Below are 25832 nucleotides of genomic sequence, written 5' to 3'. Positions count from 1 at the left end.
ACCACGCCGAAAGATTGTTTTCAGTTATTGAGGTTACAGCGTTTCTTCACCTAGCTTTTGCCAGTTTTTATTTCCCGGTTTGTTTCGAAGTGTGTTCTGGGGTATTCCTGTTTTCCGACTTTTACTACATACCTATAGAGCAGTTGTTTAAGTTTAAAGCCGCCTTTTAATGAAGTCCCGACATCTTCCGCAGCGGCAGAGGAAAACAGGAAGGTAAATTTCTCACTGATCTTGCGCGATCTTGCAAGTAGTGAAAGTCAATTTTCAAGAAATTAAGAGGACTAGAAACTACGTTGTTGATCTCAGTAAGCTACGAGTCAAAGATTTGTTTCTGGTTTTGTTTTTCTGATTTTTGTTTTTGTTTTTGTTTTTTTTGTAATTTCAAATGTTAATAAGTAGTTTCTTAGAAATCGATTTTGAGATAAATATTAGCGATAAAAAATCACGACGTTTCGACCTCTCCGAGGTCATTTTCAAGTGTATAAAAGTTCTCTAAATTAGCATAAATAAGTTAAAAACAAGTTATAATAGATAAAAATGTGGTGAACGCTAAAATGTGATAAAGTATGTAAAAATGTAAAAAGTGCTATAATATTTTTAGCACTTTTTACATTTTTACATACTTTATCACATTTTAGCGTTCACCACATTTTTATCTATTATAACTTGTTTTTAACTTATTTATGCTAATTTAGAGAACTTTTATACACTTGAAAATGACCTCGGAGAGGTCGAAACGTCGTGATTTTTTATCGCTAATATTGATCTCAAAATCAATTTCAAATGTGAAATTATAAATTAACGCTGAAATTTCGCGCCAAAATATATTAAGGAGTACTTGTCACTCGTATCATGATGATAGGGTAGAAACGAAACTTTAAAGGTAGAATTCTCTCTAACAGAACAAGAAAGACGATCAAGTGATTATGTGGGTAAATTACTCTCTTCGCCACTGGAAACTCACAGAATTGGGTTGCAATTTTGGGTTAAGAAGCAATAATCTGAATTATATTATAAATAGACAATCAATTTATATATAAGATTATGTGGATTGTTAAATTTTAATGTCTAATTTATTGTTGATTATTATCTATATTTTCTTCATAGTTTAAGACTCTTCATGCAGTTTTCAATTATGGTCGGTACTCGTTTCGGGTTTCCATCCTGGTGCTGTTTCGCTGAGGTCATTAAGTTGCGTGTTATAAGCCAGCGTGCATTTTGAGCGCTGAAAAAAAAAGAAAAGGTAAACACATCAGCACGGTAAAAATGTTCGATTATCGTCTGATATTGCTTGATATCGATGGTTTCTCTGTAATTTGTTTTAAATATAACTGAGGTACGTTTGATGACTCCAACCCTTGTTAAACGACGATGTTTGATCACCTGTAAAAAATAGATTCAAAACTGACCCAAAGATACACTTCGTTTTAGCCGCATTTGGTTTAAAGTTTAAAGACAGAAGGCAGAAGGGTCATAAACGTTTTAATGCGATTTAATATTGAATATGTTAAACGAATGCATCTTTTATCCAGCAAACAAACCTGACGTCTCATCCGGCGTGATTCAGTCATAGCCACAGCTCTGGCGACAGAATTTCTTCAGGTAATTCTTGTACCAACTGTTGTTGCACATCCCTTTTTTAGACCAGTTTACGCAGTATTCCTTATAAGGTTTGCAGTCTTGGCAACCACCTTTCGATTGACAAATTGAAAGAAAGGAATAATTACATTTTGTAAGATAACTAAGATAGTACGCGCGCTCTGATTGGCCGAGAGGAGTGTTTGCATGAGAGTATGTAAACATGGTCGTGGCGTCAAGATGTTTTACTTTTCGCGCGCTAATCACGCAAGCACAAATTTGAAAAAGTTTTCAAGTTCAAAACTCGACAAGTTTTGACTTTATTTACGCATTCATTCGTCGGCTGAAACATGGAAAATCGTTACAAAGAAGGTGTGTCAATTTTTTTTCGCTTTAGCTGACATTTTAAGCGAGAAAAATCCGTATTTTGGAAAGCATCTTTTTGCAAAACAAGAACTGATTACGCATGCAAGACTTCGTGGACAAGATTTTGCGACTGGGAAAAATTTCTCTTTTGATCAGTGCCATACAAACAGTTTTGCGGTTTTTCTCGTGAAAGTTATTTTATAAAAGCAACAGAAAACGTTTTCCTGTGTTTGCATAGCCTGATATAAACTCTCGAGGCGTTGGGAGAATTCTCGACGGTTATGCAAACCCTCGACTTCGTCTCGGGTTTGCATAACTGTCTCGAATTCTCCCAACCCCTCTCGTGTTTATATCAGGCTATGCAAACACGGAAAACGTTTTCTATTGCTTAAGTCATAAATAAGCTGTGAGATGAAGTGACAATTTCAAAATGAATAAGTAATGGTAACAGGTCTGAGTGGAGTCCAATTCGGTCTGTAATCATACGAGTGATTAACAAAATCGGACGACCGCGTAGCGGGAGTCCGATTTGTTTAATCACGAGTATGATTACGGACTGAATTGGACGACACGAAGTTCTGTTACCAATTAATCATAACTTTAACAAAATTTGTGATACAACAGGCTATTTTTTAAACCAAAACACAAGAAATTCGAAATTTTGTTTTGCTAGCAGTGAGAAAAAAAAGCCATTTAAGCGCGCGCGTGATGGCGCGTACTGTCCAATTACTTAGGCATGACGCGCACTGTCCTATTAAACTGTCCAATTAAGCCTGAAATCAGGGCAGTTGAGAGCCAATCAGATTTGACAATTTTGTTATAGTTTTGATTAATAGATAAATAAATAAATAATACAATAGTTTTTGACATTAAAAATCCCCATCAGAATGAATTGCCTTCATGATCAAAACTAAATCTTCATGCAGTGATTAAACAATGATGCGCATGTAGATTAGATAAAGCTTCAGAATATTACACTTACATGGCTTTTGCTCTCGTTTCTTCATTGTTTTTTGAATCCAATTGACGAATCTGCTGATGCGGACGAACACAGAAAACGTTTTCCCGCCACGACACCAATCATCACCCCAGCTAACAGCTCCTCTCAGAACCCAATGACCATCCTCTTTGCAGACTAAAGGACCTCCACTGTCCCCATGACAACCACTGACCTTTGAAATGAAAATAAATTAACGAATAAAAGTAGAAATAAATGATTGCACTTCATATATTTTAAAGATTAGTAATAACTGAAGGTTACGTAATGCGGCAGATAACAACCGAAGGTAAAAGCGCAGTGCTCAAATGCTGTGCTTTACATGCGAACGTTTTATGTGATAGATGGTAGAACCATGAGCTAATTTGTACAACATGGTATCAATGCAAAAGGCATGATCACTCATGACTATATTCCCTTGCTCAAGTCAATTAAGGGAATTAGTTTTGGAGACTTTGATTTTCTGAATCAGAATCATGATAACATCTTGCCTGGAAACATGTAGCTGCTTTAATATTTGGCTTCTTTGCATCTAGCCAACATGTTCATGAACGCAATACTTAAATAGTCTCATCATAGATCACAGTTATTTCAGTGTGTAACGAATAATACATAGTGGAAAAGGGAGTTCAGAATCGTCGGTTAGGGGCCTAAGATCTAAAATTCATTCGTGATCCCAGCGTTTAATTGGTTACAATATGACTGTATTCTGTATTTACCGTCCTTCTTTGTTGAGCTCATAGCTTCAGGCTTTATTATCTTGTCACATAGGTCACCTTACATGCAATTTTTAAACCATCATTTTCAACTTCTCATATACATTAGATTGCGTGAGTAAGTACATTGACAATATATTCATTTCGAAATATTACAAACATGTCAGAATCAAGAAAGGCAACTAACCACACTGTCTCCGCCATATCCTGCGCATATCATAGTTTCATCGTCCACCTTAGCATACGTTAGGTTAGCATTGCCAGCTGCACAAGTGGCGTAGTCGACAATTGGCATCTTGGCTTCTTGCAGAATTTCAGCAAAGGAGGAATTGTTTGGGGAAGATGTTTTTCCCCAGCCTTCATTAAAAAAAAAAAAAAAAAAAAAAAAAAGTGAATGAATGAACGAATCAATGAATCAATCAGTCAAACAATCAATGAATCAATCAATCAATCAATCAATCAATAATTGATATCCAGGCATCAGCAACTACCTAGCCCTTAATGGTCAGTGCATGACGTGCCACGAACTTCGGAAGATTACGAAGTCGTTTATCAGTTTAAAAGTAAAACATTTCGTTATATTTATATAAAGAAAGAAAAAATACCGTCTTGGGTTCCCAAATGACCAAACTGAATGTTGATCAATTGATCGAAATTAAGGGCATGCATAAAGAAATATATTTTTATCGCAAAGTTTTTTACGTAATCCTACCCGTGATATAGCAGTCCTTTCCCACTGGAACGCGTTCGCATTGAGGAGGAAGGCATGCTCTTCCTATCTTCCCAAAAACAGGAAACGCAGGACGTGCCAATTTCAATAGCGCGATGTCGAAGCCATAATCATAAATTTTAGTCATGTACTTTTCGTGAATTCTAACGCTAGTGACGTCATACTCTTGATGAGGATCTTTCACAGTACGATTGTTTTGCCCTGGAAAATACAAGTAAGACAGTCATTCTCGGGACACCATGCATTCCACGTATTTCGACCCCAATCAAGGACCTCCAGTTATCTTTGTAGACCCTTGAGCCTTAAGATCATAGCAACAGGCAAGGCGATCTGCCTCCCGTAGGTTTTTTAAACTAGATCCATTTTATAGAGACTTTAAACGGCAGTAACGAAAGACATTGATTTTCCTTAAGAACGTCCTAAATGAAAGGCCACTCTAACTGCTCGTGCCTTTTTTAATTAGCTGCAACCGGTCTGACTACAGCTGCCCTTGCACTGGACGTACAATGAAAAGATATGAGGAACACATCGATAGGCAGGGCTAAAGAGGCAATATATGTCAGCCAAGGAAGATCGCTGCCTTAACATAGTTCAGACCACCGAGACCGTAAAGCACCTCCTTTACTCTCCAACATTTTACATAACCATATTGTTTCCAAATTCGTCTAGAAGAAACGGATAAAGGATAAACAAGATACATTATGGCCTCGGTGAAAATGATGACTTCCAGTACCAATCAATTGTAACTCTCGGCCTCAGTGGCTAATAACCTATTGCAGAAATGGAATTCTTTCATAATCGGGAAATGAAATTTGTTTGGACACTAAAGAGAGAGAGAAAAAGAAGGGTGATTGTAGTGGAAGCTTAACGTTTCATTTTTAAACCATTGGACGACTAAGGAAATCTTAAAAACAAAACCTAATTAAGGTTGATTCCGTCGTGCTTTGTGAAGTCCAAGGGTATTTTTTTTTTCTTTTTTCTCAGCCTCGCCCCCAGAAATTTTCCCATGAAAAATTGGAGGGGTGGGAATAAGCAGGGGCACCCAACGAGAATGTAGTTCAAAATCACTTAAACATAGCATTGTTAAACGTATTTTAGTATTTAAACAGTAGATATCGGCATATTTTTATGCCCTAAAAATTTTTCATCTGTTCGGATTTCCTAGCTGAGAGTCTAGTGATCCGAAAACTATAGAGATCAAAACTTACCTTTTCGAAAATTTCAGCCAGAAAAAAGGCTCCCGAAAGTTCTAGGTGACCTTTTTAGGGGTAAAATCCGTTAAAAATGGGCAATCGTACCATTTTTTATAGATGTTCGAAAATCCTAGGAGAGGCAGGCAAGCAATAAATTTTACAACAAATGTTCCGAAAATTCTAATTCTCATCTATCTCAAATCGTCTTTCGAACAGATATTTTCCGGAAATTGACATTGGGTGCCCCTGAATAAGGATCGAACTTAATTAACATTAAACATCGAAACTTCCTTATTCCTTTATTATCATGGCTTCGGTTAAGCAGAATGATTTATTAAAATAAGGGGAAAAAATGTTAGTTAAGGATCAGTACCAACGAAATCAAACTTAGGCTGCGGTTTAGCAAATCTTTGGACCTCTTGACCCGATATCTTTCCTTAGTGGGTTGTTTTAAGAAAATAACTGCTTTTCCAGTTTACTTCGTAAGCTTTCATGAAACTATTTCGCGAATGAATAGTGTCGACATAAAAGCATTGGGTGAACTCAAAATGGCTTAGAATGCGTTTCTTTACGTTAAACACTGGCTAGACTCCGTTAAAATAACTGGCCCTAAGTGTTTTTAAAGTTCTCTTACCTAATACCACTTTGTATCGCTTGGGATCAGGATCCATAAAGACGCAATGTGCTGCAGTCACAACCCACCAGAGCTTAATCAAGGTCCCTCCACATTTATGTCTCCTCTCTGGCAATTGCAAAATCTCTGCCTGCCAAGGCCACGAACCTTTCAAGGCATTCGATCCACCAATAATGCGCGAGACAGAGTGTCTTAGTCCACAGGTACGGTGACGATGAGAAACGACTTGAAATTAAATGTAAGGAAAAATGCACAGCTAGCGAATGGATTGGCACTAATCATAAGATAATCCGGATTCCGGAATTCAGGAAATTTGTGCTGGTAGATGGAAATCATGGGCTTTGGGATTAGGACTATATCTTAAAGAATCGGGAACCCGGTTAATTAACTCGATTCCACTGGGTGGAATCCAGAATCCAATGGACACACGGCTGGTAACGAAAAACTGGAACGAAACATACAAATAAATGGCGATTTTTGTCTTTTTTTTTCGTTTTGAGGAATTACATGGGAGAAATCAATCGTGGATTATTAGATTATTATGCGGGGAACAAATTCACGTTTTATCAGTTTAGCAGCACGGCAAATGAAGACCGGACTTGTTCTTTTGATGTGATTTTTTTTTTTAAACTTATTCCAATTTCCTCCTCCTTGAAATTATACTCCTTGTCCATTGTACACCATGTCTCAGCTCTGACGCCACACATCTCATGCAATCAGTGTGGCTCTTTCAGGTAATATTGAATAACCAAGGTGGATAGACTGAGTTTGCAAGAAAAGGCTGCCCTTTGATCGCAATGGAGTTGACGGCAGTTAAGTTGGTTTATTTTACTTTCATGGGGGCCAAAATGATATTTACGTGAGAACATCGAGAGCCAGCTGATAGTTATAAAAACACTTTAACTTGAACACATAAAAGAAAACACTAGGAAAAATCAAGTGTTCTACAAAACAAAGAAGAATTGAAAGGTTATGGTTACCTTGATGAGTTCCAGTGAAAAGAAAAATACCAACAAATGCGATTGCTGTGAAATGCATGCTTAAGTCTCCGGGTAGGTCAACTGTTCATATATTGTCCTAAGCAACAGTAGCCGCCGGGTCGTGGTTATATAACTAAACTATCACAACAATATATTGAAAGATATTTCCCTTGGACTGTAAACATATTTGCACCGAAAATTAAGCAGTCATTGTAGTATAGATATGTAATAATTTCTCCTTTGTCAGGTGTACAAACAAATGTAGTTGTAAACTTTTATTAAATGGCGGTATTAGTTTAAGCTAAGTTATTAGAGGAATAGATGACCGTTTTCTAGGACAATTATACCCACATAAATGTCAAAAGGTAATAATGGGTATAAACGGTATAAAATGTTACCAAGTTGCTTGAACCTGACACCCTTGAAGCTTTGCGTTGCATTTTCGATTTTTTTTAGTTGTGTTGAATGTTGCCGCTATTCACACATGAGAGTTCTTTTGAAATACAAAACATAAGACAAAACCGCGTTTGGCCGTTAATTTAACTGAATATAGTTTTCACCATCTCAAATATTTGGATACAGTCATGCATAATTGCATCATGTTTATGTATGGATTCATTGCAATAAATTTCAAGAGATAAACGCTGTTATTAAATTAGTCTTTTTTTTAAGTTGGAAGTCATTCGCATAGGACTAAAAATTCATTATTGTTCTCATGCCTTATCAGTTAATGCTTATGATAAAGAAAGGTGGATTTTCTTGGGATTGTCGACCGCATCTTTTAATACAGTTCAAGCATAATTATTGAACTTTGTATGACCATCTACCTTGAATGTAGCTAAGAGAATTCATTAGCTAAATTTCCTAAATATAACGAACAATAAAACTGTTTTCTAAATTTTTAACGACAGCAAATTAAAGAGAACCTGTGGCAGTGCCAAAAAATGAATTGATACCGGGAAACGAAAAAGGCTAAAAAATTATAATAAATTGTTATTATCGTTATAACAACAAGGCACTAACAACTAACCATAATACGAACAAAACTAAATAAGACGCCTGGCTTCAAAAGAAAGATTGTCATGTTTTAAGTACGGTACTTAAAACATGACAATCTTTCTTTTGAAACCAGGCGTCTTATTTAGATTTTTTTAAAATATATTTTTATTACTATATTTTAATCGCATCTATAATTATTATTCCTTCAAAATATTTCCCAAATTTCGTGTTTAACGAGGAAACGACGTCAAAAATGCAGCCCCGGCTATAGGTTAAGGCGCCGTTACCAAGAAGACCTGGGGACAAAGTTGAGTTGTTTCGGTTGTGAAAAAGAAATGGCAGACACTTCACTCGTTTCAAGAGTGAGAGCAACGGCTGGAACTAGGCGAAATAACAGCTAAAAACATGGCAAAAACAGCAAGAGGACGACTCGGAGGGCGACATCTGCTATTTAGAGAATATTTGCGCCGCTGGACAAACCTAAACGTAAACTATCGAAGAAGAAGTTACCATCGATGCAGGTAAGCGTGTTTTAGCTATGTTTTTAAACTAGCAATTACTTTGAAAGAGTGATAAAGCAATAAATGAAATCGGCTTTCGTATCATATGAAGAATTAAGCATATCGAGGAGGGTGTATCCACCGAGGCCGAATTATTGACTCCTCAAAATTTCACCAAGCGTTGCATCATCTATTTGTATATTAATCCGTTTATTTATCTATTTTTCTGCGTTTTCTTTTTATTATAAATTTAAAAAATCGTCTGCGCGCAATAACCTGTGAAATATAGGAGGCGAAATTACGTTCTTCGCATCCTTAAAAGTTAAACCAAACAGTAAAGCAACTAAGACGTCCAGGTTTTGCGTCCTTGTGCGCATCTACAGGTCACAGTTTAAGCAAAAAGCGTGGCTTAAGAATCATTTCCCTGGATACGCTTGAAAAGGCACTCGTTTTTCAGCTTTCTTTTTCGGCTGCAGAGAATATGGGCTAAAACGCTGTACGCAAGCTAAAAAAAGAAAAAAAAAATCCGTCCAGTGGTCAGTTTTATAAAACTTTTACAATTATAATTTACAAGTGTAGTTATTGTTTTCAGACTCTAAAACAATGACTTCACTTGTAAATTACAAGTAAATTGACCTCAGAACACTTACTATCGTTCGACTAGCTAACCTGGGGGTAATTACTGTACTGCTTTTCAGATTTTTTTTTAATTCTACAGTCTACTCTTTTTACTAACACAAGTGCCAAAAGTGGTTTTTAACAGGTATTTATTGGCAAAACAACCCAGAATTTGACACTTTATGTAAACTACGAGAAGGTTATCAGCATGTTTAAGCCAATAAGACTAATTAGATTAGCTGTGTTAAAATATAACGAATCGAAAGGGTATACCACCTAGAAAGATAATATTCAGGATTGATCTCGAATTAGTAGTTATTCATCTGGCCCTTAGTGTCTTCAGATTTAACTATAATGTCGGGCTTAATTCACCATTGCACGTTCTAAGTGCCCGGCGCTAAGCATGATTTTAAATATATATCGAAATTGAAAGTCACGTGTCCAAGAATGACAAAGAAACGCAATTTTATTGGGTTGCCTTATGAACTGCTTATGCATAGTTATTGTGAAAGCAAAGGAAAATAAAATACTTAAGCCTAATCAAATCAAAGGTGTTTTTCGACAGAAATGGAGTAAATAGTTAACATTCCATCAGCAAGCGTTGCACATCTTCTTGCAATAAAATTTTTTCAGCATGTTTGCAAAGTAGGAGTAATTACAGAACTCTCTACCCCAGGTGCTACAATAGTCATGACTGTCGATACATCCTTGAGCTAAAAGAGATGAACAAACAAAAACAAAACAAAGAAATATTTCAGTCGGTATCGTAAACGTTATTGAAAATCTTCATATTATAAAATACATTGTTTATACTCGTGCATAGGTTGTGATCCTGATTGTGTTGAAAAAAAAAATGTCATTATTATAACCAATAAAAAACAAACAAATGAATAAATAAACAATCAAAACAAAAATTAAAAAAAAGAGGGAAAAAAAAAAGCAAACACACAAAAAAGTAAATCAGGTTAATTTATTATCCGGGATTGTCGGCCTCGATGCTCTTTAGAGTTGTCAGATCGGCGTTTGAAACTTAGGTTTACTATAAACTAGAAGTAATCACGGATTAAGGATTCGCGTTCGTAACTTACGCAAACGAAATAGAGTCGAAAGGAGTCCACTCTTGGCCGAGATGCCCCTGATAAAATCAGTGAGGGGTGGGGGAGGCAATGTGTGACTTTGTACCACAGGAAAACCAAGATTAGTATGCGTTCTAACGAACGCGAAAAAACTTGTTCAACTACTCCAATCTCGCTTGCCATAAATCTTATCCAATACCTAGTAAATAAACTTACTTGGTTTGAGCGGTTGTGAAGTCATCTTGCACTTGATCCAGTCCACATAGCTATTGATTCTAACAAACACTGAATATGTTGGTCCTCCATTGCAGTAGTGGTCACCCCAACTCACGGTACCACGCAGACTCCAGCGCCCAGATTTTGGATCTTCACAAACAAGGGGACCACCGCTGTCTCCGTGACAACCACTTATCTTGCTATCGCCTCCATATCCGGCGCAAATCATCCATCTGTCCACAACTTCCCCAAGTTTTTTATTGGCCTTTGCGCAAGTGTTGTACTCAACTATGGGCATTTCAGCTTGCATAAGTATCTGAGACTTACTTCCTTGGAAAGAGGAACTGCCCCATCCTTGAATTGAAGGAAGGAAAATGTTATTATAAATAGGGGACTACTTATTTATTTATTTGTTTTGATAATATATTCTCGCCCTGCCTTATTTGACAAAATAAATGACTTCAAGCGAACGTTCTATGCGATATGCCAGTTGATAATGTTAAAAGTCTCCGCCTGAGTTCAGGCCGATAAATTGCGAGTGCAAGTAAAGTACCATATAAACGGATAAAGGATAAACAAGATGCAGGATGGCCTCGGTGAAAATGATGACTTTCGGTACCAATCAATTGTAACACTCCGCCTCAATGACTAATAACCTATTGCAGAAATGGAATTCTTTCATAATCGGGAAATGAAATTTGCTTAGATACTAAAGAGGGAGCGAAAAAGAAGGGGGATTGTAGTGGAAGCTTAACGTTTGATTTTTAAACCATTGGACGAATAAGGAAATTTTAAAAACAAAAATTAATTAAGGTTGATTCTCCTGCTTTGTGAAGTCCAAGTGCATAAGTATCCAAGTGCATAAGTATCTGACCACTTAGGACTGATCTTTTAACCGCAAGAGAAAGTATATCATTATCATTTATTGTCAATTAGCTACCTGTAAGAAAACACTTTGTACCAGGTGGCACTCGATCTGTAGGGTCGCCACTCGGGAGACACGCCAAACCGACTCTGTTTCCGAGGACAGCTGGGCTTGAGAGCTTAAGAAGTGCAATGTCATTGCCGAACCCTTTAGTCATCGCTCTGTCGTTTATATGAATCTCTGAGAGGCCAATTTGTTGAACCTGATCTAGTACCCTACGGTCGTGGACACCTAGAAGCAGAGATATGTTAAGATCTAAAATTGGCAAAAGAAACATTCATCATGAATTTAGTTGTTACTCTCAATCTTCAACAGTACAATGGGAAAAGTGCATATGTATGACAAAGGATTTTGTAGGCTAACTGAAAATATTAGTATCTCACTTCAGTGTTATCAAAAGCATAAAAACATTTCAGTTTCATTGAATTCTGCGGTTAGTTTGAGCGGAATTTTACTGAATTACAGGAGAGTTTGTACCATCCTCACCTAGCCTTATTTCATATGATTCTGGAAAGGGAATCTGGAAAACACAATGCGCCGCTGTTACAACATACAGAGGCGTTACCAGAGTCCCACCACACTTGAAGAACAATTGCCCGCTGTTTTGATCCTTCACAAGAATCTCCACTTGCCAGGGCCATGAATGTGGAATAGCTACGTCTCCTCCGACAATTCGAGCCATTGGTTTTATACCACAGGGGAGGTCACTCAGAGGGGGGTCAGCTGCGAGAAATGAAAAGGAAATAAAATAGATTCAGATGCTTTAGAAATGTTCCAGTTGTCTATAACAGACCCCCTCTTTTTGATTAATAACAGTCAGAGAAAATCCGAGGACAGTAATCAAACAATCGCCTTAAAATACGTAAACTTGCCAAGTTTCAAAGTGACACGTTTTAAGCGAGCGAAGATATTGTGTGTTTTCACATGACGTCATGGGTCCATATTTGTGTCCCAAACCAGCCCTCTGGGAGTTGAATCTTTACTTATGTAAACGCTTTCTTTTGTTCTAATAAATTTGCATAGATGCTGGCCACGTGAGTGAAAACACAGAGAATAGCTTCACAAGGGTGAAAAATTCTCAAAATTTTGTATGGTGAAAGTTTCTACCCATCATCATGCAATCATTTTTTTTTTTTAAAGAAATTTTTGTCAAAATTTGGAAGAAAACCTTGGAAAGGTTTTATCATTTCAATTGTTAAAATGAAAAAAAAAAAAAAATAATAATAATAATACTAATGAAATATAATAATAACTAGACCAAAACAAAAACCTTGGCTCAATTTCCACGGCTAATTCTTCAATACAAAAAGACGCTTACCATATTTGGAAGATGCGAAAAAAAAAAACTATCGATTCGATGGTATTTGCTTATGACGTTGATCGATGATATATTTGCCTGGAAACAAGGCTGATTGTCATAATAGTGAACTTAAAAGAAAAAGCAACTCATTTATATCCTGAAACCGTGCCGATAAATAGGCCAAAGGTTTAAAGAGAGTCTACGAGGATGTAGACTTGTTTGGAAGGAATTTAAATCAATGATTCACATCAGACTTACAAATTATCTAATAAAGTTGTTTACAGATTAAAGGACAGTTTCGTTCACGAATTGAATGAACACAAATGTAACTACAGGGTACGTCAAACAATAAGCCCTCTCCCCAAGGCCCGTTTCTCGAAAAGCCCTAAAAATTTTCAGGTGCGAAGGCAAATTTTGAAATCAAAACCAGTTGAATAGCAGCTCAGTTCCTAGCTCACAAACCGGTCATTGTTGCTTCGTTTACTGATACTTTCATTGTATCATTTTCAAAATTATTGATACTTTCATCTTGAATGTAAACACGGCAAACATAAAACAACTTCTCGAGACAAAAAGTTATCGGGACTTTCGAAAAACAGGCCCCCGCCGTTCTCTTCCATTCCCATTTAATTCTTGAAAAGTCTTACTAAGTACTAGTCTTGAACAGATTTAAGAGCGCCGTTCAAGGCTAAAACAAGGCGTTTGAATTCGACCGTTAAAAATTTGTCCAGGAGACAAGTGTAATTTGTACGGAATTAAAGAAGATGATTTATTATTACGGAAAATGTCATACGCATGCCAATATGAGACTGCTGAAACCTTCAATTTTTATTTTGTTCAAAAGGCACCTCAAGTGGCTCTTTGCCAACACAGTTCTTGTCAAAAAAATACGAGCTATTTATTATAAAAGCAGGAGAGAGCTTGCTGGTTTGTATAGTATAAACTGCAGTCAAAGCTACTCATATGAATGACTGGGACGTTAGAGATATAGCAAACACACAAATATTTCATAAAGATGTACAACAATTAATTACCGCAGATTTAAAGAGTATTGCCTCATATACGAATTCAAATTTGAATGAACGGAATCGTTTGTTTCACATTTTTAAGTTAAATTGTATAGCATTTCAGTTGTGAAGGTGGTATAATAATCTTATACTTTGAATTTTAACAACCATTGAATTATCTATAGCTACAACCTTTATTTTTTACTGAAACAACTACCGGATTTAGGTTATCATTTCGATTCAACATAAGGAAATAATATTGGGTAAAACTAGAAAATAATGATAAACAAGAAAAATATGTTCAAATGTTAATTCATTACGAAAGAGATGATGCCCTTTTTCGGGATAACTGCTCTTCTCGACTTTTAGGGTTTGTGGCTGTCCATAGTGATCAGTGGTAATTTTTTTAGTGCTTGAGGCATACAGCTTCTTTTTAAACAGGCAAAAATATTGATATCAAAAAACAATACGTAAATAAATGCGGTAATTTGTTAATCTGACCTTGAATGCAGTCAAACAAAATGAAAGCTGTTGGAGTCAGGAGAAGGAACCTCAATAACGCCATTTCGGTGAGTTAGTTGCGTCTTGTTGTTTCTCGCCCACTGCGCTGCTACCATCGTTTACCGTTGTAAACGATGCTGTTGCATTTAAGTGTATTTCCTAATTACTTCTCAAACTCATTAATAATTCATTAAGAAAATACAAAGGAAATTAATGTTTAATGAGTGTTTGGAAATCGAATGAAACACTGCTTAGTATTTGCATCCTTAATTTCTCCTTCAAAAATGATTTTGTTTGAGAAGAAATATCAAACATTCGACACAGTGTTTCATCACCAGATGAAACACCTCGAAGTTCGTCAAAAATACTCCGCTGCGCGTCGTATTTTCAACTCTCTTCCCGGTGTTTCATCTGGTGATGAAACACTGCATCTCATGTTTGATATATTACGTGACATGTTTGCCGACGCTTACGCTAATATCTAACATTTGAATTAATTGAAACTGCGGTGGCGGTTGGTCAACGAACATTCGTCGCGTTAAAAGGGTCGAAAAATAAAAGCCATAAGAATTAAACTTCATTCTGATCGTTTTAATATTGCAATACAAGACCTTCCATAAATGGGCCTTATTCTCCGAAGCCATAGAAGAACTGGCTACTGCGATGAAACAACGATATTTTAGTGGAGCGGGCAAAGAGTCAGTTTGACCAAATATTTGTTCAAATGTTATTGTTTCTGTATGAAATAAGTTGACTTTGACGGTAAGATTAAATGATGCGGTCATTTTTGTCACAAAAGTGAGAGGAGTCCAAATTAAAATGTCGCTTTTAGTATCTCACGACATAATGAACGTCGATCCTTTAATTGTTTTCTTTGCAACGGATAGGCAAGGGCATTTGACAGCATCCTGCTAGTAGAGGTTTCTGTATGTAAATAAGTCATACCATAAGCGAGTGCCATCCGCATATACACTGCTCGAACAGTTTTTTTGCAGTTTATCCGACTCTGCATGTCTTCTTAAACTCTGACTTAATGAAGTCCGACTAACACATTCACCCCTAGTTCCCCACTTTACAACAGCCTGAATAGCAACGAAGTTGTTTTTTTTTTATTATTTGTTATTATTTCTTTTGTTTTAAGATTTTATATATGCAAGTAGTAAAACTATTGCCGATACAACACTACATGGCCAGTCTTGGTCCTATTAGAGAAGACGTTGGTGAGTATACTGAGGCCTGCATGAACTAGGGAGCCTTAATCTTAGCTCACATTCATACGGGCAGAAATGACAGTTGTCTTTATCGAGGGTGCAACTTCTTTGACTGTTCTAATCAAGCTAATTGGAAATTCTGACTTTTAAAGAAATATATTGCTATAAAACATCTACAGCTAGTGTAAGTTCTTTTCAAGTCTCTGAATACAAAATTAAATTGAGATCATTATTTTCGTTATTGTAATTTTTTGTGTTATTGCCATTCACTGATTCAAAAACAAACAAACAAAAAAAAAAAACGAAACTTGTAACATCCGGGAACCACGATAACAACAACAGAATAAAGGACTAGCAGGGATATAATGGTATAGGGCTTGACCTTCCCTTTATTCCTCGCCTATCAGTTCCCTATTCTAACTCCCTTCGATCTTCCATTCTTCCTGCTCTGTCTCGCCGGGAGTAGCAGACTTTAAAATCATTTAAATTGGTCATGGAAATCGATTTTAAAACTGCGCTATATAGCAAGACCATTTCATGCGCGATCTGTCCTTTTCAGGTATGGCAAAGAATACCTTTCCGAATGAGTTGTTGTTGTGGTTGTTGTTTGTTTGTCTGTTTTTGTCTCGTTTTCTTTTTCTTTCTTTCTTTTTTTTTTTTTACCACCCAGCTTTGCAACAATTTTATTGTATCAATCACTTTCCTCTCAGCGCTAGAAAGCGACGACAACTACAAAAACAACCGTGTCCGTTTGTTTACATGACCTCCCAGAGTAAAAGTCTGATTATTTTGCTGGGCTGGCCCGGCTTGCCGAGTTTTCTTCCCGATACTACATGCATGAAGAGAGCCAGTTCGAAGTCGCAATGTGCGCATGAGCGGTATGTTGACCGCTGTCCAGTTGCTTGTTTGGTTTGCCTTTCCGGGATTGGATATTGAATAACTTGCGCAATTTCCAGCCGTATTAACTGATAGACCGTTGACAACTCACGAAATTACCGCGATCCCAGTTAACTAGGACGGCTCGTGTTTAAATTTTCACTAAGTTGATATTTTCTTTTGCGTCGCTAACTAACCCTAGATCTAGGCATATCAAGCCAGCTCACTAAACTGGTCCACTCCAGTTTGTATAATCATGCCCTAACTTAAAACATAAGTGTGAAAATTTCCGGTGAAATTGAATCAATCATAAATTTTGTTGTGCTCTTTAAGTAATGTCTTTTGATAAATAGCGTTGTTTTACCAGAAAATAACTGGAGAAAAGTAAAATTGGATGGATCTCATGCAAACTTTGCGGAGGTTGTTAGAAAACTTAAACTGTAACTTTAGAAGTGAGAAAAAAAATAGTTTGACAAATATATGGACTTAGCAAAATTAGTAAAAGAGTGTATTACTAATTAAATAAAAAAGGGTTTTAAGCAAAGTGCCACTTCGAGTATTGCAGCACATAAGTTACTGTAATAATATATGATCATAAAGGCGACTCAAGCTCTTTTTTAATTGAATCTTCCGCATTCTTTGCTTCCGATTTTTTTTTCCGTTTTGGCGTCCTAATTCAGTATCAAAATACTTTAAGGGCAATTTCCACGCGCTTCTTACGGTTTTAATTAATAGTACAGTCTACACAGTAAAAGACCAATGCTTCAAAGTTAACCTTTTCTTTCCAGTAATTACGATCTCGAGATTTTCGGAAGTAACTGTTAAAACGATGACAACTTTCCCTGTTTTCCAACCATCTTAGCTAATAATCAGAGCTTCTTATTTCAAATTTTCAAAACATCTGTCACGTTATAAGGTACTTTCATCTTTGGAGCAATGACAGCTCAATTTAAAAAGCAAACATGTTTACCTTGAGGATAGAATATAAGGGTTTGATCATCATACAGTTATCGTTCCAAGTGGAGCGCAGGTGATTTTGTAATCGGCAAGTCAACAACTGATCGTTCTTAAAATCAAGCGCAATGTATGTTCCTTTCTATATATCGCTCATATTTTTCTTTTGGGGAACAAAACAAGGTAACCGTTAGGTCATCGTTCTTTCTTTTCCGCTCGTTTGGGATTGTTTTGTTTGATGCATGTTAAACGTAAATGTGGCGCTTCACACCAGAAGCAAATACAAAAGAAGAAATTAAACGAGTGATTTTAAATCTACACTCTAGAGAAACTTATAATCGTTTTCTCTCATTTACAATTCTGTCTTAAGAAGATTCAAAGGGAAAAAATGCAAACAAAAACAAGGAAAGCATTTTTTTTTTTACTCGCGAACAAATTAAACAAACTAAATGTACTCATTGAATAACAAGCATTACTTATGATTTGCACGCGTACTGTGTTGACTAGCTAGAATACTTTACATCCCTCCTTTTTTAATATTGACTTTTTTTCTTAGCATCATGTAGCCCTCTTTTCTGCGGGAGGAAAGGCATGTCATCATCCTCACGCATCGTGGGAGGAACGAACGCTTTCCCCGGTTCATGGCCTTGGCAAGCCGAAGTATTGAAACTTGACAAAGACACGATGAAATACTCTCATCACTGTGGCGGGACCTTGATTTCAAGCCAATGGGTGATGACCGCTGCTCACTGCGTCTTTGAAGTGCCTTTTCCTTGTCGTTACAAAGTAGTATTAGGTAAAAAGGAACGATATCGATTTATATGATATGTTAGAGCTGGTTTTTTGATATACCTATAAAACACGCTGAGCTGGTATTACTCAGTACTGAAATTACTGAGTATACAATAAGCTGCTGTCTCTAAAATAAGGCAAACCGCTTATATATATATACAAGCACTGCGGAAAATTTGGAAAAATCTAGGTGTCCATATTTTGGGGATTTCTCTTAAATTGAGAGTGGCCGTTGGGAAAGAGGTGAATGAGTGAAATATTGAAAGAAAAGACAAATGAATAAAAAGTACATACAATAATCGAAGAATATAATAATAATAAAAAAAATAGCAAAAAATGGATCAAATGATTGGCACGTCGGGCCAAGGAATATTAAATTGAATATTCTGCAAAACCTTTTCTGTAACACGAAGTAAAAAAAAAAAAAAAATGAATTTAGTTTTTTGGTTATAATTAGAGCACAGTAAATTTTGTATGTTTATTAAAATCAGTAATCATAGTGAACAAAGAAGTCCGGGCTACAACCATTTCACAAAACCGTACCCTATAACTACACTTACTCCATAGGTCAATATGACCGCTCAGTGAAAGATGCATTCGAAAAAGAGTATGATGTCGTGAGCATAAAAATTCATGAAGACTACTGGACCAAAGGATACGGGTACGACATTGCACTGTTAAAATTGAATGTTCCCGCTTTGGTTTTGCCTGGAAAAGTCTGGCAGGCCTGTCTTCCTGAGCAAGGAAAACGTGTACCGATTGGAAAGCAGTGTTACATATCAGGTAATTGTATTAGTATGGATACCATTAACTTTTGTTAAGTATTGTGATGACATTGTTCATGATAATAATGCCAATGGCAACAACGACGATCTCATAAGTTTCACTATAATCACTATAGAGTGGTTTTCGTTTGAGTGTCGTAAAACCAAAACCAAAGTAAATACTCTGGCCAATCACATAGGACACAGACAATACATTGAACCAATCAAAACTCGAAGTAATTACATGTGGCTGACGCAAAGCGCGGGAAAATGCATGCGAGCGCGTCACAATTGGCTTTGGTTTTACTTCTGATTGGATGAAAAGGTGGCGCGAATCTTTTAAGCCAATCGCATCGTGTAGAAAGTGCAAAACCAATTACTTTTCGACACTCAAATGAAAACCGCTCTAATCACTATAATTTCACTATAATCATCATCAAGTTCATCATCAGCAACAACGACAACAAACTTTATTAATAAACAAATAATATTACAGGATCATTACCCGCCGCTAGCAAGGCTATTCGAGGCGAGACAATGGGTACAAATTATGAAATTAAGACTAAGACTAACTAACGCAAGTTTACAGTTTACAAATAAATGAAATTAAAATCGTAATATGGATGAGGACTAGATAAGACGATAAAGAATGAAGAATGAAACCAAAAAAAAAAAAAGTAAAAACTACTAAAAAAACATTTAGTTTTCGACATTTTTGGTATCATCATAATCAAAGTCATTATCGTCATCATCATTATCATCAGCAACAACATCATCATCATCATCATTATTTTACTCAGGAAGAAGGCTTAGGTGCTGCTTTTCTGGTGATTTTTATGTTTTTTTTTCCACCTGGACAGGTTGGGGTAAAACTTCTCTCCCAAACATTTCCGATTTTTCCAACATTCTCCAAGAAGTCAAGATGCCTATTGTTGATTACACCACATGCGCAGCTGGAAATGCCAAACTGACTTACGCCAAAGTGGACGATGAGATCGAAGTGTGCAGTGGTTATGGTGGAAACAACCCGGTCAGTGTTTATTTATTTATTTTTCTTTCTTTCTTTCTTTCTTTCTTTCTTTCTTTCTTTCCTTCTTTATTTATTTATTTAGTTAGTTTGTTAGCTATGTATTTATTTTCCCTTCGCCTGTCCAGTACTAGCCTGTTCACAGACCCTCCATTTTATCGTCAAAGTACGCGCGGTTGATAAAATATAAACCGCAGGGGATTTCTTGACCGCCAGCGCAAGGGGGCGGGGGTTCGCGCGAGAGCTCACGATGTTTTCGTAAAGAACGAAAAGAAAAATAAAACAACGTCTGTGTACAGGCTAGGTTAGTACCGTATCACTTTCGCGCTATTTTGTCAGAAAATTAAAAAAGCGCCGCAAAGCTTTTTGGAGTAAATACAACCGCTCGAGTTATTTTCATAGATATTCCACTATGAGAGCTGCTATCGGATCTGCAATTTGCTTCTTGTCCTTTGTAAACGAAAGCTTCGTTAGAGAGTGCTGTTTTAACAGTCACCTCTTAAAAAACACCTTGCATGCTAATTGTGTAGTGGACAAAAGAAAGGCGGGCGTACATGCAAACTCATAGCCCCACCGTTGTACAAGAATGGAAGGGGGGGTGGGACCTCTCCCTATAGTTCTTGATATGTTGCAGTATTTCGAAAAGGTTTTACCTTTAGTAGAATGCCTTTAATCACCTTGAAAAGATGAGGTATATTTTATGGGTGGTGGCTCTGCTAGAGGCCTGTGACGTGACCAATAATGGTCGCTATCTTGGCCGCCATCTGGGTTTTTACCAAGAAGTAGAATTGGAGAAATCAGGTAAAAACGACGAGAATTGGTATTACATGGGTAATTACTTTGATTTATTTTATCCCCAAGCTTTGATTTTGTGGTTAAAAGAAGTTGAAAGAAACAATTCGTTCAAACATTGCTTGACCACCTGCTATTTATGACGTCATAACTCGTAACCATAGTAACTGATCATCAGTAAGGTTGCCTCAAAATGCGCTTTAGGGATAAACGAACAGCAACTGAAAACGTCAGGTGGTAATGTTTAATCGTCTGTGCAAAAAGACTCAGAGGGGGGCGGTGTGGCATCAATACCACTTGTGAGTCCGAGGGCTTATTCAGTTTCTCCCCAGAAATAGAAAAGAAATAAGTATCACTGAACGAATAAAAAGCATCAATTTGCAATAGATACACGGCATTAACCAGAACTGTCATAACTGTTTTTTGGCTTCCCATTATTAGCATTTTATTACCACTACCATTGTCATTATCATTATCATTATCTCCTTGGTATTAGAATTATTTCTCTTTTCATGGAAATGTAACACAGCAAACAGTTAACTTATTGTTTCAAAAGATAAGTGGTTGCCATGGCGATAGTGGAGGACCGTTAACCTGCGAGGAGGATGGTCGTTGGTTCGTGAGAGGTATAATCAGTTGGGGAGATCATTGGTGTCAAGGCGGTCCAACCTTCTCTGTTTCCGTTCGCGTCAGCCGGTTTGTTGAATGGATCCTGGCCATTATATGGTCCTTTGCAATTCCCAAAGGCAAGTTACCATGGAAACTATGCTGATTATGATATCGGACAAATACATTAAGTCATTAAAGGTTTTTTGTCACGAAGGCAATTTATTTACTCATTTATCCCTGCAGGGAGAAAACGACAATCGGCGAAAAAATTGTTGGGACATCGTCAACAAATGGGTTAACTTGGGAGAACAAATCAATACAAAATGTCAGAGAGGCGCTTTAAGGGAAAGTGTCTCAACTAATTGGTTGGCCGATTGTAGTTTAATCAGCAGGCAGGTTTTGTCATACGTCATCGTCAGTGCTTACCGACTTTATATCTTTGTATTTGCCTCACGGAAACTATTTCATTGTCCTATCTCTTTTACCTATTAATTTTCAGTTGAAGACGCCTGCAAAGATCACTTGCCTCATTGCTCAAAATGGACTAAGGAAGGTTTGTGCACAGATGACTGGGCCAAGAACTATGTGAACAAATTCTGTCCTTTGAGTTGCAAGTAAAAGCCAAAGCAAAGAATGCTTCATGGTTTGTAATGTCATATTTTTTTCCTTTACAGTATTTTAAGACCAGAATACTACTAGTTCGTCCGCTTCGAGGAAATAGCGAATCCTGAAGTTCCATGCATGCAGACAGTTGAAATGCAGTTTTATTCAGGCACGGTCGTTCGGTTGGTGACTGGGACTTTTAAGTTGCAGCCTTTTTGATCATTTAATGGAAACTTAGCGTCAGATTAAAAAAAAAAAACACTTAGTTTGATCGAGTGTCAACGTATTTAGCCCCAAAGTTACTAGATGGCACAACTTCAATGACGTCTGCTTTTGGAGACGAAACCACTATTTTACGTGGTCATCCGAGCCAGGAGAAGGTCCAGCCGTTTGCCGAGAGCAAAGGAAGTGTTTTCATTTCTCAGTTCGGTTTTAAGACCCTGAGTATCGATGCTGTCCATGGAATCGAACCCACTCTACAGTCAAGCTTTCTACTGAGAAGTGAGCTAAACCTTCCGCTCTCTATACCCTAACTTTAATTGGTTCTCAAGAAAGTCAGTAAAACAACAATAAAACAACAACACCAGCAAAAATAAAAGAAGTAAAGCCCCTCAATTTAAAGCTTGTATTCATGAGTGCAATGAAATATACAAGTAAACAATTATTATCCTGAAAAGTCGGAAACTGTTCAGTCGCTATTTTAAATCCTTTGACTATACAACTGTCAGTGTAAAACTTTTATTCAGATACCAAACGCCTAAACTATGTTTAACCCATCGGGAATCAATATTACTGTATTATCATTATTCTCCGTCGTTTTTCATAAATTTGTAGGTTACGACGAGATGAAAGAAAGATGACCAGATTTGCCAGTGACGAGAATTAGCTAATGCAATATGTAAACTTACAGCATACTAACAGTAATAAACTATGCTAAAAATGAGCTCGTTGTGTTACGATATTTTAATAATATGGATACGATTTTTACTTGATTGTAGATAACAGTCCTAATGTTGGTACTTGAAAGGCTCTGCAAGCAGAAGCGATTAACAAGTATATAGGATCCATATTCAGAATCTTTCAATTTAACAGCCACTTTAATTTGCGTGTTTTCAGAAGTCTCTCCCCACCTACATACACACACACATACACTTTTGGAGGGAATTTTCCAGTAGTTTGTCTAATCTTATACACTGAAAAAGTTCGCTTTATTTGGTCAAAACACATGTTTGTTTTTTTGGATTAGCTAATTTAGCACACAAATTTAGTAATTAGGTTTAAAACAGTATTCTTTGTTTCGCAACCACTGGGAAAGAAATTGATCTTCTTCAATCCGTATGATAAAGAACCTGACGTCTCATGTTACTATCTTAAATGAGGCGGGATATCAACAAGGGCGACATATTCATATCACAGCACCTCTCTCGCAGTGGCACCTACAAAAAAAAAATGTGTTCACTTAAAGTTTCTCAGACTCAGCCAAGGTGGTGCTTGCTTTTCAGTTAATGCAATTGTTCCAGCTGCGGACACAGCGGTAACAAGGTGACACGACTATGGGAAAGCTTTCAGCCAGTTTACTTGTTTTTATGGAAAATTCATTAAACTAGGCCAACATAATAATAATGATACGTTTGTAAATTGGCAGCGAGCGAGCTCAGCTGACATCAGGGTTTAAGGTGAATTAAAATGTTATTTTAGATTATGACACTAGACCAAACATAACATAGAGTATGCTACTCGTAGACAGGCGTGGTTTGCATGAGTTTGCCTCAAATGGCACTGACCAGAAGGAATCTCTCCAGTCTCTCAGTGAGAAAATTTGATGCCAAGCATATGCACTCAAATGTTATCATTGTGGTGCGGGTTTTTTGATATTGCAAATTAAAATGACTGAGCGTAAATTCAAATAATACTAAATGAGGAAAAAGAGCATTATGAAAGTAGTGCAAGCCAATAATTAACCAAATTAGGGAAACTCCGGTCCATTCAACTTTCTTTCATAGCGCATTGTTTTAACCTATGTACAAGGAAAACTAATGTGTTAAAAGTCAAACCAAACATCAAAAAGAAAGATCCATAAGAAGTAAACAAGAAAAGAAGATCTCGCTTTTGCTGCATAATAGCATTTTACAAAGATTTTTAAGCTTTGGTAATGAGAAAGGGTACGTTTTTCTTTACATGTAAAATGTTGAGTAAGTTCCACCCAAGATAATGAAGGGAAGGCGTGGCCTAATTGGCCCTATTGAACACTTGTTGAGTAACACAAAGAAACGCTCTACTTATCATTATTGTTTTAAGCTACCTTAAGTAAGAAAAAACAAAGTTTATTGTGATTTTCACGTTTTTTTAAGAGTAAGTTAAATTTGTTTTAAGCTAACTTAAGTAAGAAAAAACAAAGTGTATTGTGATATTCACGTTTTTTGAAGAGTAAGTTAAAATTGTTTCTTTGCGCAAACATTATGCATTTAGAGCAGTAGTCTGTACTCCAAAATGTTGCTGTCATATCTTTTTTTAGATTTGATAGGTAAACCAGAAATCCTCAGTTCGGGTATTTTCTATTCTTTAAGCTGAGTTATGGGTCAAGCATTTTAAACGGAACAGTTTTATGAGAAAAAAAAAAATATTGCCTGCAGATGAATCGAACTAATGGGTAATGTCTTAAAAAGTGTGTAAACAAACATTTCATGAGCTCGCACATAATGGATTTATCAGAAAATATAGCGTCCTCAAGTACACAATAGTTTTTTGGGACATAACTGGTATTTACTCTAGTTAAAATGAAAAAAAAAACAAAAAACAAAACATGTTATGCTTTTGATATATATTGATTGAACGGAATATTCTAGACAGAGGTCTTGCAATTAAACGTTAAGTGTTCCTTGTTTATACAACCTGCAGCTGCACCATCGGTCGATAAATATCGTGGCAAGCCCAAGTTGCCGTCACTTGAGACTCAGTAGGTTCAAGAGATGGAGCTATTTGCAGTTTTCACAATCCTTTCAGCCGTATTGGCTTTCACAGAAGGTGAGGAAAAGCGATAAGACAGTATTCTAGACGACTTGCAGTGGTCTTCAAACATTATGAAAAAGGGACCGAAACGCTGTGAGGCTAGGTTGAAAACTAATGGATGCATCCCCAAACGACTTCTTTGTAATATTTAGTCTTACTGACTGATGAGGGATAACTGATACACTAATTTTAGTAAAATCTACGATCTGACTTCGATCCATATTTCCTTGATAGGTGCGAAAGAAAAAAGTCGCAAAAATGGCAGGAACATCCTTTCGCATTTGTTAACGACAAAGCAATAATTCCTTAAACAACCCTTAATAGTTCACACAGTGAATGCATCATCATCATCATCATCATCATCATCATCATTATTACTGTCATCATCATCATCATTATTTAATTTCAGGTTGCGGCAAACGCCACTTTACAAGTCGAGTTGTTGGTGGTGAGAATGCACCCAAGCATTCCTGGCCTTGGCAGGTGTCTCTGCGAATTACGTACAATGGCAAGTTGTATCACATTTGTGGTGGCTCCTTGGTTGGTGAGCGGCATGTGGTAACAGCTTCTCATTGCGTGGTAGACAGAAATGACAAACCCTACCAGGCTAATCTGTTTACAGTTGTCGTAGGTGAGAAAATCTCGCTGCTTAAGAGTCATCTACGTTCTGACTCAAATGATTTATATTTGTTGATTCAAGGGTCGCCTAACGCTTCCCGCAAGATAAGTGAGGAAGCAGACCATAGTTTAGCCCGGTGCAAAAGATAGCTAGTGTGAAATGCGCCAACAGCTCCAATAGGATTTACTATCCCAGAACTCGGTGAAATGCATTCTATAGACTGGGATATAGTACCCACAT

The 25832-nt window shown here is 36.8% G+C and overlaps 4 protein-coding genes across 4 annotated transcripts in view; 2 read left to right on the top strand and 2 right to left on the bottom strand.

The window, feature by feature from the left end:
• Positions 1 to 1114: 1114 nt before the first annotated feature.
• On the bottom strand, positions 1115 to 7310 carry LOC140934816 (chymotrypsin-like elastase family member 2A). Its single transcript, XM_073384381.1, has 7 exons — positions 7195 to 7310; positions 6215 to 6439; positions 4370 to 4588; positions 3845 to 4014; positions 2927 to 3116; positions 1542 to 1691; positions 1115 to 1225 (listed from the first exon to the last, which is right to left on the bottom strand). Exons 1-6 carry the CDS (start codon positions 7250 to 7252, stop codon positions 1564 to 1566), a joined length of 990 nt encoding a protein of 329 aa, XP_073240482.1. The 5' UTR covers positions 7253 to 7310; the 3' UTR covers positions 1115 to 1225; positions 1542 to 1563.
• A 2162-nt stretch (positions 7311 to 9472) lies between these two features.
• LOC140934806 (chymotrypsin-C-like) lies at positions 9473 to 14450 on the bottom strand. Its single transcript, XM_073384372.1, has 5 exons — positions 14337 to 14450; positions 12015 to 12251; positions 11544 to 11759; positions 10604 to 10957; positions 9473 to 10024 (listed from the first exon to the last, which is right to left on the bottom strand). Exons 1-5 carry the CDS (start codon positions 14398 to 14400, stop codon positions 9903 to 9905), a joined length of 993 nt encoding a protein of 330 aa, XP_073240473.1. The 5' UTR covers positions 14401 to 14450; the 3' UTR covers positions 9473 to 9902.
• Positions 14451 to 15522: 1072 nt separating this feature from the next.
• LOC140943241 (elastase-1-like) lies at positions 15523 to 21524 on the top strand. Its single transcript, XM_073392341.1, has 5 exons — positions 15523 to 15556; positions 17934 to 18173; positions 18737 to 18952; positions 19794 to 19963; positions 21309 to 21524. Exons 1-5 carry the CDS (start codon positions 15523 to 15525, stop codon positions 21522 to 21524), a joined length of 876 nt encoding a protein of 291 aa, XP_073248442.1.
• Positions 21525 to 24832: 3308 nt separating this feature from the next.
• Positions 24833 to 25832, top strand: part of LOC140943142 (transmembrane protease serine 9-like) — a 45186-nt gene continuing 44186 nt past the window's right edge. Inside the window, exons 1-2 of the mRNA XM_073392237.1 lie at positions 24833 to 24988; positions 25383 to 25604. Of these exons, the coding sequence (XP_073248338.1) occupies positions 24934 to 24988; positions 25383 to 25604 (277 nt within the window). The 5' untranslated portion in view covers positions 24833 to 24933. The remainder of the gene's footprint in view (positions 24989 to 25382; positions 25605 to 25832) is intronic.

The sequence above is a fragment of the Porites lutea genome, chromosome 1, assembly GCF_958299795.1.
Source record: "Porites lutea chromosome 1, jaPorLute2.1, whole genome shotgun sequence".
In the NCBI taxonomy this organism is placed as follows: Eukaryota; Metazoa; Cnidaria; class Anthozoa; order Scleractinia; family Poritidae; genus Porites; species Porites lutea.
The sequence above is the reverse complement of the archived record's forward strand: the minus strand, read 5'-3'. Positions and strand labels throughout refer to the sequence as shown.